This window comes from Pristis pectinata, chromosome 3 (genome assembly GCF_009764475.1).
Source record: "Pristis pectinata isolate sPriPec2 chromosome 3, sPriPec2.1.pri, whole genome shotgun sequence".
NCBI lineage: Eukaryota > Metazoa > Chordata > Chondrichthyes > Rhinopristiformes > Pristidae > Pristis > Pristis pectinata.
Window position 1 is genome coordinate 48,077,773 of NC_067407.1, and position 15,204 is coordinate 48,092,976.

At 40.6% G+C, this 15,204-nt stretch overlaps 1 protein-coding gene across 12 annotated transcripts in view; it reads right to left on the reverse strand.

The window, feature by feature from the left end:
- The window catches only part of LOC127568124 (single-stranded DNA-binding protein 3), a 139,714-nt gene extending 135,651 nt beyond the window's left edge, over positions 1-4,063 (reverse strand). For 9 of the 12 annotated variants that reach the window (XM_052011468.1, XM_052011466.1, XM_052011467.1 and 6 more), the window contains exons 1-3: positions 3,841-4,007; positions 3,431-3,503; positions 3,143-3,204 (exon numbers count right to left, since the gene is read on the reverse strand). In XM_052011468.1, the coding sequence (XP_051867428.1) occupies positions 3,143-3,204; positions 3,431-3,503; positions 3,841-3,896 (191 nt within the window). In that variant the 5' untranslated portion in view covers positions 3,897-4,007. Of the gene's footprint in view, positions 1-3,142; positions 3,205-3,430; positions 3,504-3,840 lie in introns of all 12 variants that reach the window. The other 3 variants (XM_052011462.1, XM_052011463.1, XM_052011456.1) reach the window with 2 other exon arrangements.
- Positions 4,064-15,204: the final 11,141 nt, after the last annotated feature.

Genomic DNA, 15,204 nt, shown 5'->3' on the forward strand with positions numbered 1-15,204 from the left:
ATTAGTTTTCCACCAACATCTCTACAACTTCTACTACATCCACATCACAGGTTAATCATCCTGCTCTTAACTTGTCTATCTCAATCTTAACTTAATTATCTCAACTTAACATCACAATCTCAAATTCACTCTCAAAAGCAACAATTCTTTTCAAGGTATGTTGCTGCACCCACCAGCAGCCTGTCAAAAGATCCAAACTGTAGCTTCCAGCTTTACCACTAGAATTCTCAAGTCTTTACCCAATTTGCAAACACAGACTCTCAGATAAACAGCGATCCATTTGCCCCTTTCAGTTTAATCCATGAACTCTCCCATCTGACTGCACCTTGAATAACTCCATCTTTTGCCTCAAAGTTGGGAAACCATTCCAAGTATTACAGTTCTTGAAGTGCTACTTGAGGTTTAGCCAGAATGTGGTTTTTGTCACTTCATAGTCATGTCTCAGTCCTACAGCTGTAGTGCAACCATAACCTTTTCTATTCCAGTTGATACTTTCTTGACAATAACAATATCGCCTATCATTCACCATTACAGATTGCACTTTTAAGATTCCAAAATATCTCAAAGCACTTCACAGAAACAAAATTTAAACACTGTGGTGTACAAGGAAATTTTACAACAGATGACCAAATAATTGCATTAAAAAAAGACAAACATACAAACACAACACACCCTTTGAACACAAGTCAATAGGCAGCAATCAGTACCTCAAGTTGGTTCTTAACCTCCCTAGCCTGAGGGTTACTAAGGACATTTGTAGTACCCCACCACCCAAGCAGAGATTAGCAGAGTCACAGATTGAACCTGGAATTTTTGTGATCAGTACGAAACAAACAATAGCTCTTCACTATTATATTAAACACTGCTCTTTTGGACAACTTACTCCCAAGCCTATACTTTTAAATGACACAGCTTACTACCTTCACTCAACTCCTCTCCATAACAATGTAGGCAATATCACAAACACAGCAGGGGAAGTTGTTTGAGAATGAACATGCATCCCCTTGCACCACTGTCACATTTGCATAGGTAGGTGGGCTGGTAATAGACTTTGAAATAGTAACCAAAAACATTGGCCTTTTCACCAAAGCCTTTAGGATACAAGTAAAATACGCTTCTGTTATTGGTTACGTAGAAGACACATTTTCAGACCAAATGAAGTCAAGAGAGTTTTAAAAAGTTCTATCTAGAAATACAAGTAGCTCCAAGCACTTGGTGTCTGCTCACAGAACTATAAAATCATAAGTCAATTTTTCTCAAACCAGAAAAGGACTAATCAATAGCAAAGTTAAAAAGCACACTTCCTCACTGCCACTGGAGATGAACTAGAAAGTAACCACCGAATTACAGTCATCATGATTCACAATCTTTGTCCCACTGGTGAACTTAGATTTATTAACATAAACAAGGAACATCCTGCTGAGTACCTAGAACTGGATGGGAAATATGTGTATCACAGACTCTCCCAAAAAATTAAGCCAAATAGTTGATCAAATGTTGCAAAGATATAGCAAAATTAAAATTGTACATTTTCCTACATTACAGAATAACTATTCTTGTATCGACATTCGCAAGGAACATATTATAGCATTCCAACTCATTTGTAATTGACAAAGGAAATGATGAAGCATGATTTAAACTTGCACTGCATGACATTCAGTACCGAAAAATCACACCCCTAGAAATGGATTCCAATTTTCATTTCCAACGTAGTCACGAACACTGGCATTACATGGAGGTACCAAGCAAAAGAATACACTTCCCAATGAGACACGAAAATGTGCCCGCCGTGAATGATGGAGATACGAGCAAACTGACTCATGGGCTGACTAAGCTTGCCCAAAATTTGTATGTTTACATGTAAAAGTATATGAATCAGTAAATGTTTGACACTAACACTATGGCAATCTACACAGGCTGCTATAGACAATCACATGCAACCAAATTACTCCACTTCAAAAGTCCGTATACTCAAAAGACAATATACACATTCCTTTGTACAGACATCTCTCCTGTGTCTGCTATGCAACTTCTAGTTCACTTCAAATGCATGTTTCTAACAACACTAAACACGTCATACAGCCAAAGGAAAATCCAATACTTCTTGCTCACGCCACTGCCCTCAAAGTAGAGGGGCCTCCAACATCTTGCTCTATCCATCTAAATACCCAACAGGCAAAACTAATCCCAATAAAGTCATCCTGATGAGGAATTGAGCCAGGTCTGATTCACCAATCTGTACAGAGCTGAACTGGCAGCAGCTGGGGGTTGGGGGGGGGGGGGGGGGGGGAGCGGTGGAGAACAAAGGTGGTTAATACTTCCATTCAATATAATAACCGTTATGTGGATGAACAATGGACAAAAACCCAATCAAGAACACATCCAAAGATATTCAATGACAACTTGGATGAGATGTCAGACAACTGCTAACACCTGTGGAATTACATCTCAGCAATAGGCAAAATGAGGGAGAAAAATTGGAAGATACTTCCTCCCTCCACCACCACCCCCAACACATCCTGTCTTTCTCCTCCCCCCCCCCCATGCCTCATGCAATTTCCAAGGTCTCAATAACCAGTGAAACAATTATATTACCTACCAGTTATTATAACCCACCTAAATGCATATACTTTTCTTTGATTCTCTTTAAGTAACAAGATAGAATAACACAATTTTAAGAGAAAATTAAACCCACACAACACAAGTACAGTGCCCTAAAATCCTGAAACCAACAATAATACAATAGTTTATAAACAATACACGGTAAAGAAACTGGGAAAGCAGCTACACAAATGAAATTTTTAATCACTGAAATTGACAAAATTTTGCAAATTTCAATTATTAACATAGCTGCATGGCACAAATAGTAAACAAATCCTGCACACTATGATTTAAAACAAAACACAATAAACTGTAAACAATTTAATATTTAATTAGCTCCAAAACTTATGATTTTATCAAGAGATGCCTGTTGCTACTATAACCCTTTGTGTTGATTCTACATTATCGTTTGTTATAATGTTGCCTAAAAGTTACAAGAGAAGCCACAGAATCAAGGTATCATAGAATATATTTATGACTGGGAGCAATGATGGGAACTCTGCACAAGCCCAATGTGGGACACTCAAAATTATCTACTTACCACCACCAGGAGTGTAAAAACCCAGGAGGTTCTCCTAATGTAATATTTTTCTCCCATCGTATCTGCAAACCAAAAGCAAAAAAAAACCTCAGACTAAGTCCAGAAGAAAAACGGGGAGAGGGGTTGTTGACGAGGGAAGACAGCATTCAAAACTAGTCAGTTGAATAGAATTTTTTTTTGTTTTGTAGCCACAATAAATGGCAAAAGGTTAACACAATTCAAAATGGAGGCGAGATTGTCCGCCTGAGAAACAAAGGCTAAAGCGGAGTGATGGAGACATGCAGTTACCTCTGAGAGGAAGGTCTGTGCAGATTTCTGTGCCCCGACATGAAGCAGATATTCGTACACGTACAGAGCCAACCTGCAGGCGAAGGAGACACAAAGGAGCCGGTTACAAGGCTATCTATTTATTACAGCGGGAATGCGGAGCGAGAGGGAGAGGGAGAGAGCAAGTGAGGATCTGGGGGGGTTGTCATCGAGCGACGCTGCACCCAGCCAGACCCGCCGGACACAATGTTTCATTCAGTTTCTTCAAAGAAGCGGAAACGCACAGCGTGCGAGTCAAAAACAAATAATAATAATAATAATAATGAAAAGCAATTTAATCCCCGGGATTTGCAGCGGCCGCTGCCCGGCCCCGGGGAGCCTATAAACGCTGAGAAATTTCGTATATTCTGAATAACAAAAATTAAACTTACTTTTCTCGAGCTTGCCCGTCCGAGGGCACCGCCGAACCTTTGCTTTTAGCGAACATGCTTTTTGGGAAAGGAGCTGCCTGGCGTCGGGCACCTGTCAAACCATCAAACCCGGGGCGACCCCATCGCCGCGTCCGCGCACGCAGCCCAGCCCCGGCAGCGGAAAGGGCGGCCTCGGCCCCGCCTTCCATACTAGAGTGACACGAATCTCAATCAGTCAGCTGCCGAGACTGGATGTCAATCTCTACAGATGACCAATTGTTACCAGGGCTCGTGCGTCAATCACCCGTAGACGACTCTCCCCTCCGCCAATCAAACCCAGATGAGTAGGCGGGTGTTTCCCGGTGGAGTGACTGGCCAGTTTGGTTACTGAGACGGACTACACTGATTGGTTGGCTGCTGAGAGACATCGACAGGGGGGAGCCTAGAAACAGCGTGTCCAGGAGTTTCTAAACCCCCTCTCCCTCCCCTTACGCTATTCCGGGCTAGGACAGCATCCCCCCACATGACGGCTGTTGTAAAAACCTGGGACGGAGTAGAGCACTCGGTATAAAGTCCACACAGAAAAAAAATCTATTGTTTGACGCTCACTTCTTCTTCTGTCGCATTCATTGGGTAAACTTTCTGGATTTTTTTCTTTCTGATTATTATCTCCATATTGAAGGCCGTTTGTTTTTGTGGCTCATTTGATAATGTATTATTTCTGCTTTAACGAAGTCAACCTCTTTCTCCACTACCTCACTCCTCCCGCCATACCCTCAGGCACTGAAAGGATGTTAGGTTCGTACAGAGTTAACTGTAGATCTGTGCAAAACCAGAATCTAATTACTCGGTTTTAAATCAATGTTGTAAAACCCGCAACTCACATGATCAGAAGCGCATGCAACGCAAAGCATATGCTTCAGGTGAAAATTTAACATGTGGGGAGGTAGTTAGCCCAGCAGAGTACTACATACAAGTGATTACATCGTCACCAATTAATAGCAGTATACTAATATCTTTACTTTTACGTGGTAGAATGAACGTTTTCACCCTTACAAGGCTCGTTGGTGTGAATAGGAATAATGCAAAACTTTGGGATTGAACACAATCTGCACGTGATGTGCAGTAGTTTTCCATTCAGATGGGTATGATCCGAAGAACTGAAACTCACACCGGGACAGGCACTGGGAGCGGGGGCATTTATCGGTTTGTTAAGATCTCACAGTTCGTAACCATGTCAGACCCTCATCTAACTCCATTGGAAAAAGCCCGAGCCATTCCTTGCACGACTACAATGAGATTTAACTGTCTGGACCCAGTGTTAACTTCTTCAGCTTCCACACGATGGTTTACACTAAATAATTCAGAGCTAGCTTCCTGTGCATGATGTACTGATTAATCGGTTAATTCTGCGACCACAACCAGAATTATAGCTTGAACCTTTGCATCTTTGGTCGATTTTAATATTACTTATGTGTGTTTATTACAAGATCTGTTTGTATTTAACTGTAGACATCATGGTGTAACCACAATGAAACACGACCCCTTTTAAAATCTGCTTTGTGAATACACTTCATAAAAGATAAAAATTCATCACCTCTTATGGACGTTACAATTCTCAGTTCAGAAATTAAAAGAGCTTCCTTTGTGAACAATGACCTCAGTAAGTCTTTTGAGGAAAAGTGCTGAAATCTTAAATCATATCCATGGGAGGTCTTTATTTTAAACCTTCCATCAACATTAGAAAGTACCAGACAAAAATGCTTCAGCTTTTTGAACATAAAAATGTTCATTTATTGTCTTTGATTATCTGTCCATAGCTCTGCATTAAGGTACTTTCAAGAGTATACATTGAGGAGCCTAAAGATACTGTCACAACAACAACCTGGTACTCAATGTCAACAAGACCAAGGAGTTGATTGTGGACTTCAGGAAGGGGAAGTCGGGACAACACACACCAATCTTTATTTGAGGGGTCAGCAGTGGAAAGGGTGAGTAGCTTCAAGTTTTAGGGCATCAGCATCTGAGAGGATCTATCCTGGGCCCAACACATTGATGCATTCACAAAGAAGGCACACCAGCGGCTCTACTTCATTAGGAGTTTGAGGAGATTTGGTATGTCACCAAAGATTCTTACAAATTTCTACAGATGTACGGTGGAGAGCATTCTTGCTGGTTGCATCACCACCTGGTATGGAGGCTCCAATGTGCAGGATCAAAAGAGGTTGCAGAGGGTTATAGACTCAGCCAACTCCCTCATGGGCACAACCTTTCCCGCCATCGAGGACATCTTCAAGAGGTGGTGCCTCAAGTAGGTGGCATCCATCATTAAGGACCCTCACCATCTGGAACATGCCTCTTGTTCCTACCATCGGGAAGGAGATACAGGAGCCTGAAGACCCACACTCAATGTTTTAGGAACAGCTTCTTCCCCTCTGCCATCAGAATTTTGAAAGGTTCATGAACCCATGAACCCTATCTCATTATTCCTCTTTTGCACTATTTATTTTTGTAACTTATAGTAATTTTTATGTCTTGCACTGTACTGCTGCCTCAAAACAACAAGTTTCACGTCATATGCCAGTGATAATAAACCTGATTCTGATTCTGATTCTGGCAAGGGAATGAAATGGCCTGCCCATCAGAACTGACTGAATGCAATTAGAGCCTCAATGCTGAAGCTGTTGGCTTTCGAGAGGACACCAATATTGGGTTGCTTATCCTGCCAGTGGATTTGGAGGCTTTTGCAACATTGGCGGTACCTCTCCAGTGCTTATGGGAATAAAATGTGTTCTCTGAATGTGACGAGTGAAACAATACTTTGATGGATTTCCTGACAGTTTAGATGAGGGATTCTTACATTCTGTGATCGAGCGAGATGCAGCACATAAACAGGCCCTTTGGGCCACTGAATCCATGCCAACCATCAATCACCCATTTACACGAATCTTTTTTTTTTGCTCTCTCTCTGTTCCCAACAATTCCCCTCAGATTATACCACTCATCTACACATGAGGACAATTTACAATGGCCAATTTACCTACCAACCCACATGTCCTTGGGATGTGGGGGGAAAACCAGAGCCTCAGGAGGAAGTCCACACAGTCACAGTGTGAACATGCAAACTCCACATAGACAGCACCAAAGATCGGGATTGAACCCAGGTCTCTAGCACTGTGAGGCAGCAGCTCTACTAGTTGATGCAACTTCATATTTAATAGGCTTGAAATCAAGCAAAAAAAAACATGGGACCTGCAGAATGCTTCATTAGCTAGTAGTAAAATCACAAATGACTATGGCTTAAAAAGTGTAGGAGGCAATTCATTAAGTTTCACCGATTTCAGACACAGGGATAAACAATTGTACATAGATAGCAGTGGTGTCCTTTGGACTAAGCCTGTACTTTTAATTCATGTTCACCGCAGGCAGCATGTTCATTCAAAGGAAAAGCTTTTCCAAGCCTCGGGACACCATTTTATCCTCAAATGCCAAAGCTGCTTCCATAGGTGACTGAAACATAGAACTTGTCCCTCTCCAAATAAATTAGTTATTCAAATTTGGTGTGAATACCAGATTCCTGTAATATTAAAGATGATAATTAGTCCATCCGAGGAACAAATTATTTGTCAGTTTCCAGGTAGGTTTCAAATAGTTTTTCAACTATTGTTTGATGTGCAAGTCGTCCTCTTCATACTTGAAAAAATGTGTCTTTACTGCTGCTTTTTGAGCTTCAAATCAAAATCACTGTGCTGTTCTTTCAGTGCCTGGAAAAATGCTGACTTGCCAAAGTACAAGATTGTGTACAGTCACGATGTTCATGTACCTTCCTGTAAAGTCTCAGATAAATCTTTAATTTTGGAAGTGTTCTGTTCATTACACATTTCCTTTTACTGATATACTAGAAGTAATGTCCAAATCTTTCCTTCTTTTTCATCTCCTTTGAATCTCATAACATTTTTTTGAAAGCTTTATCAAAATATTTGCATGTTACAGGATGGGAGTTTCAGGCAGTTCTGAAATTCAAAATCATTCCATGAGATTCAAGAATTTTTTCCAGTCTTTTTTATGTTTGTTCCTCGCTCTTTTTTGTCCATGTTGCTTTACTATCCAATGAATACAGTTACTAAAAAAATTCCCTTGAAGCTTTTGATCCCATGAACCTTACAATTCTGATCCGTAAAACCAGTTCAAAATATTCAACCAGCAGTCCAAGATAACAGCTAAGTTTTGAACTACATCAAAAATGCCTTTGTTTTATTCCAAAGATCACAAATGCACAGGTTCTGTATTCTTATAGGTCTTGTAGATCTGTCTTCATCCCAAAACGTTCAAAATACACTTGGTTGATTACAGTGGCTTTAGAAGGTTCAACAAGCCAAAGAAGGTAGAGATCAGTTTATCATTTCAAACCAACTTGTACAGATGCAAAATGAATACAGGCAGGTTACTAATGATTGTCCTTTCACCAATTAAACCAGTTGTTGATGCCCCGTTATTTTTTCCACAGAACTTCCTTAAATATCAAATATGTACCACTTCTACTTTGCCGCAGGATCTTTTACAAGTGCTTATTTATTTTTTTATATATATTAACAAAAGCTGTTTCTATACATTAGTTTGGCTTTCAATGGAGAGGTCCTTACAAGCTTTAACATTACAACTCTCCAATTTGAGGTGTGGAGATAAATCTTCGAAGTGCTGTCACACAGTGGTCCTGGAGTTAGAAACCCGAGCTCAAACCAGAGATTCAAGTTCCAGTTCATAACATTGTGTTAGGGCATTAGCCAACAATAATTTTAAAATGTGTTCATTCTAACAATCAAAGTCAAAATCAGTCAGAATCAAAGTTTGATAGGCAGATGTTCTGAGCAATTGGTTACTTATTGTAGGATGGTTTAGTTTCAAGGTTCGTAATTTACCCATGTTGTTTCCTTGCATGAAGTAAGTAATGAGAGCAAAGCTCTTTGCAACAGGTTTCCTGTAAAAAGAAGAGATGTGCCTCATTTTAACTCTCTCGCTGCCTAACCTAAATACAGATAAAATGCTGCTTACTTCTGAGTTTTTTTTACTCATTGATTGAAAAATAAATCATTACTCAATTGCCAAATTTTTCTGCTACATCTTCTAGCCTCCAGAAGTCTATGTTGTCCAAGCACCCCTTAAGTAGGACAATGAAATATAAGCAAAGAAAGTGCTTAAATGAGAATACATGAACACATCATTGAGTAGTCCAGTATTGTATGGATATAAGGCAGAAAACACAGTGAAAATAATTAAGCTGTTACTCCTGAATAGTGAACTTAAGGCTGACCTTTATAGAAGTCCTGTGCGATCAATAGTTGACCATCTGCTATGACTTGCTGCCATATTTCTGAACTAATATTGTATTAGGTGAACTGTGAAGCCCTAGACTTCCCTCTGTATGGAAAACACTACCAAAAGCCTAAGGCAACAATGAACAGAGAGCTAATATCAGATTTTATAAACCACTGTGGGTTGTTGGATTGCAGCTTTTTGATGAGATGTGGGGCGCTTTGTTCCCTGTGTACACTTTTACCTGCTGTGTTGAATATACATGTTCTTACAACTCTGTGATACTTGATATCCTGCCTCCACCCTTGGCTGTCATTACCATCTTGTATTTGCCAGTGGGAGTCCTCCACTACTCGTATGCATTAAGTTGCCCATTGGCATGCACAAGCACAGCTGTCTCCACTCATTGGCTAGCACCACTGTCAATATAGAACACAGGGTAGAATTACCTGAATGTTATACATAAACCTTTGTGGGATTCCCTTAAATGTGTTACAAAAAAGATTCCAAGTCTCCGAGACGTGGTGCTCATTAAACATTGGCAGGCGGTTCAGGTGTCTTTCTAATTTACCTTAGCAACCTTGAGGTAAGGAGGGAAAATCACAATACTCTGGACATACTGGAACGTGTGTCCATGAATCCAACCTGTGAAGCCACAACAGTGAAATAGCACGCCAGCACCGACTTGCTCCCACATGAAGAATGGCCACTTAGCCTTGGTATCATAAAGTGTCTATAACACATGGAAGTGCATGGTGATTACACAGGCACTGGTTTCCATCGAGAATTGCACCCAAAGATCCCTCTGTAGGTAAATAATCCTATTCAACAGTGAAGCCATCACAGAAAACTCTGTTCTCTACTCAGCCGATAAATTTTGATTTACACTTTCCAGTGAGGTGACGCTCAGGAGTCACCACCAAAGCTGATTTGTACTTTCCTAATCCACAAACACTAAAGTAATTTGTACCAATCCTAACTAAACTCAGCTATCTCTGTACAAGTAAGGAAGCCAGCTCAGGGCCTCCCTCAGTACTGTGGCCCTGTACCAAACCAGACAGTGAAATTTCTAATAAGTCCACTGAGCAGCCTTATTTTCAGTTGGTATTTACTCTTTTTTAAACAATAATGTTATTTTAAGTTGCCTTTAAACCTGTTCAGAAGTAGAATGTTTCTGTTTGGATGGAAAAGATTGAAGCTTAATGAGTTCCTCAAAGTTTCCTTTGATCAGTGGCCAATGAAAAGGGCAGTTTTGGGATCAGGATGCTTCATTAATTACAGGAAGAATGTTCTTTATATTCCAGTTAGATCTATTATACTGAAGTTAAAAAAGAATGCTTATTGCAGTAGGGGTTCAAGCATGTGTAAGGGAAAACCCTGTGGTCACCTGAGACAAAGCTTAAGTCTTCATGCAGCTTTCAGTTTTTTAAACGAAGATTCAAGACTCCAAATTATTGAAAAATATAGGTATCTACTTCCCTATCCAATAGAGATCAGCCCACATCTATTAGAATTTGACCACAGGGATAAAAATCTCACTTGAGTTTAATCAATATTCCAACAAATGTCACAGAGTTTGTACAAAATAGAGGATAGAGCAGAGAAAACAGCAGGAGTTATGAAGACTGAAAGCAGATACAGCAAATTTTATAAAGGATACACTGTTGGGTCTTCCTAGATCCGCAGAGGTCACAGCACAGAGTTGGGGAGAATACACCAGGGAAAGGAATGTCTGTAAATCATTTCCCCACCCCCAAGGTGTGTCCTTCTTTGGCTCCACTGCACCCTCTGTATCCTAAGGGTGTCATCACTACTCCTGCTGCCCCACTGGCATATACCCAGTGTGACTCCATTCCAATTATGCTGAGTCAGGCTGCGGGCAGGGAAGATGTGGTATTAATGAGCTGTTACAGGAAGTTCCTTTTAGCAGAATTGCCTTTGAGGTTACAGCAATCTAATGGCTGCAGTGACCAAAACAAACAGTAGCAAATTGGTGTTTTGAAGAAAGCTACACATTAAATGAACCAACATTTTCACAAATTAAACAAATTAGTAGCATTACGACCTAGACTTAATAATGTGGTCGGGACTGAGAATCTCATTGAGGAGGAACTCTACCATACTAAAGTCAAAGTAGAATGTTGGGAGATCTTCTTTTAAAATTATGAATAAAAAATATTTTAAAGTAAGTTTTGCACCCTCCTACTCCATCCTAAAAGCTACTAGTCAATTCTCAAGGAGCTCTGTCATGCCAGTCCTCCACACTTGTACAAATTGGCCATTCTGTGTGCATGCTGAGACGATGTGTGTTGATGGGGCACTCACGTATATGGGAGCACTGTGGTGGTTTCTGACACCTTGTGTAGCAGGAGCCATAGGATGGTGATAAAGATGAGAAAGCTTGATTTATTTTTACCCCCTCCCAGCCAGAAGTAGAAAACCTTCCTATCATTTTGTTGTTCAACTAAAAATTGGTGCATACAGAAAATCAAATCTAGGATCTCCTTGTTACACAGATTTGCTGCACACCAGGTGATGCATGTTCCCACCACAGATGCCAACGCCCTGCAGACTGACAAGAATCCTTGGAATTCACTGTCAGTAATTGTGCTTGGATAATTTCACAGTACATCCACAACAATAATTAAATCTGTGGAAAGGCAAAAGGTGCTAGGATGACCAATGAGGTAGGTGCAATGTGCAGCATTTATTTAACTGCAGTTTGAACCTGCAAGTTCAGCCACCATCATGAACTAGGCATTGTTTGTAGCCTCAAGGACAGGCAGCTAACCTCAGTACTCTGCAAGTATTGTCCTTCACAAGCTATTTGTTCTTCAAGTAAAGCAGGAAAAATCATGCCTGCCCATTTTCCTATGCCACCCCTTCCCATAATCAACTAGACTCACATCTCCCCCCTCTCCCACCCTCCTACCTTCCCCCTCTCACCTGACTCACTTATCACCTGCTTGCATGTGCTTCTCCCCCTCCCCCAACCTTCTTATTCTGGCTTCTGCCCTCTTCCTTTTCAGTCCTGATGAAGGGTCTCAACCCGATACGTCAACTGTTTATTTCTCTCCATAGATGCTGCCTGACCTGCTGAGTTCCTCCAGTACTTTTTTATGTGTGTTGCTCCAGATTCCAGCATCTGCAGAATCTTGTGTCATCATCTAGACTCCACTGGACCTCTGTCCACAATATAATATGAAAATCAGAAACTCTGCCGAATGGAGGAACCATCTGTTTTCTTATTCCTTTCCTTCAGACCCTAGAATATGGCACCGTGCTGTTTCATTATCAGAAGGACGTGGCCAGTGACATGGTGGTACTGGTGACTGCACTAGATGGATTTTCCTGTGAGAGATGCAAATCAGGAGATTTTGTCTCCAATTGGTATTGAGTCTGTTAATCTTAAATCTTAATCTTAAATAGGACAGCAGCAGAAAAAAACTACAATTGGTGTCATGATGTCAAGGTTTTAGGGAGGTGAAACTGGGACAACTTCATGTCCTGATTTCTATCCAGGGAACCCTGATGTAAACATTTGTGTCTGGTCACAAGTAGGGAGAAATTCAAATGTGCCCTGGTAGTTCCATGTTATAAGCCTGTAGTACAGCTTATTGTGATTCTGGCCACCTCTTTGCTAGCTTGGGCAAAACCTAGCATAAACTTGTTGTCTGGTCGGATGTGTAGCTTCAAACCCACATACAGTACCTAACCAAAATCAACCTTTCCAACCTTTATATGTTCATACCTATGCACGTTCCTCAAATATCATCTCTGCTGAAACCCTCTGCTGCACCTTCTTCATCTGTAGATTTAATTCTCCAGAGCTTTCCTCCTTGGCTCCTTCAACTGATCTATACCTAACCCTGCTCACTCATTGCAGCTATCTTCACAGATCTTCACTTGTTCCATTCACTGGAAGAGCATTGTCCCTGTTTAGAAAAGTCGCCATAGTCTCCTTTGATGCTAAACTGCAGAGGTTGCACATCTCAGTCTGTCCACAAGCCCCACCACACCAACAAGAGTGGAGTCCTGACATCAGCATTGCTCTCCAATTCCCTGTGGAAACTTTTCCTCGTCAACTACATTTTAAAAACCTCCTCCTGCAAAGGCTTTCTGTTTCCCCTGCAGACAGTTTTGTAAATGAAAATTCTCGCCTCAATGACAAAGCTAATTTTTTTTTAAGGAGAAAATAAAACAGGTAGAGAAGGACTGAAGGAGGTCTTGGAACCACAGAATGCTAAACAGGAGGGGTAAAACTAACCCCCCAAAAAAACCCTATTAAAAAAATAACCTGCCTTTGATCTGGTTGGAAGTAAACTCCACGCCACAAGAGCTGGAATCCTATTTCTTTGCACCAAAGGATTTTCTTCTTAAATGATTCCAGCATGAAAGTAATTTGTGGAACAAAATGTTTTGAAAACATTCAGTGCAGTGGATTGGTATCGAGTCAAAAGAGAGGACTTATTGAAGATCAAGTTTGCAAAAGACAGACTCTGCCGACACTCTGTGACCCTCCAGCCCTGGTGGCAATGCAGTGGTCCTGGTGGGCAGCCTTGATCACAGCACAGATGATACGAGGAGAAGGTGGACAGTTGGCCCTGACCTGTGTGTCCCTCAGACCCTGCTTAGCCAAACCCCAGTATCCACCCACAACCCTATTCACTGCAGCCCTCTCATACACACCTCTGTCTCTCATTCTCCCTCCCATTTACACCACTTCTATTTTCCTGTCAGTCTCCCTCATTTTTTTCCTTCCTTCATTCTGTATACTTCTCACCCATTTTCCTTCCTTTCTCTATTCATCCCAACTTCATCACTTCTGTCCCTCCCTCTCATTTTCCCCTTCTTTACCCCCTCACATTCTCTCATTCCTTTTATTTCCCTGGCACCCTGCCCTACTCTCCCTCCCTCTTTCTCTATCTCATCTTCATCATTCCTGCTCTTTCTCTTCTTTGTGTTTCAACACTCCCACAATCTCTCACCACACTCGCTATTTCTCTCCTCTTTCCAACCTCATGCATTCCCTCTAATCATATTTCTCACACCCTTTCGCTTGTTCTTGTTCACGAAATAAATAGGGAATCAAGTTCATATTAAATTTTTGCATTCCTTTCTCGTTGGCCCTATTGTAAGCTGCTATGTTCAAAATATGTTAAAACTCCATATTTTATAAAAGATTTATTTTTAATCAACAAACATTTTTTTATTGAAGCAGTCCCAATATAAAGTAAACAATTCAAATTAGACACCAAATTTAAAACCCTGCATTGTATCTTTAAAGGAAGATGTGGGAGATGGAACCATTATGAAAAACGCACATAGTGGTAAAGAATAATGTTTGATCAGGACCCTCCACCTTAGGACCAAAGAGATGTATTTAAAGTGTGAATGAAGTGCCATCTGGTGGTAGCTGCAAATCACACATATGGAAAGGACAGCACACTATCTGCAATTATCACTGCAGATAAAATCTGCAGTTGATGCAATGGGTACAATCAAGTTACAGCTATAAGAGTAGTCTGCTGTTAATGTGTCAGGGATAAAACACCATGAATGGTTCAAATTTGAACCATCTAGCAACTATCTGCTTTTCATGTTACTAATAGGAACAATTTACTCTGTAAACAGAACTAATGGTACTATCTATGTTTATACTAAGGGAATGGTCACAGTTAATGGTTTAGGAATCTTGCATTTAATATTTTAGAAATATTTAACATTGTAATGCTATAAAAATCTGAAGTTATTGTTTTAGATACAACCTCCAGTTAGATTTTGTGAATAATCACCAGTAGTGCCACAGGAAATCTGCAGTCAGTGCTGTAGGTACAACCTGCTTTCAACAATCCTTTTGTTTTATTTAGACACAGACAAAACAACCTACTTGTTCTGAAAGTAAATCTTAAAATGATAGATTATATTTAGGCTAACAAGTAGACACAGGAAGAAGACTCAAATTTCAAATTCTGCATTCACTTGTTTTGGCATGAATATCTTTTCGATGGTGTATTTTGCAGAATGCAGTTCCAGTTTGTACCTGCTGAATTCAGAAAGGAGAGCTTGTTT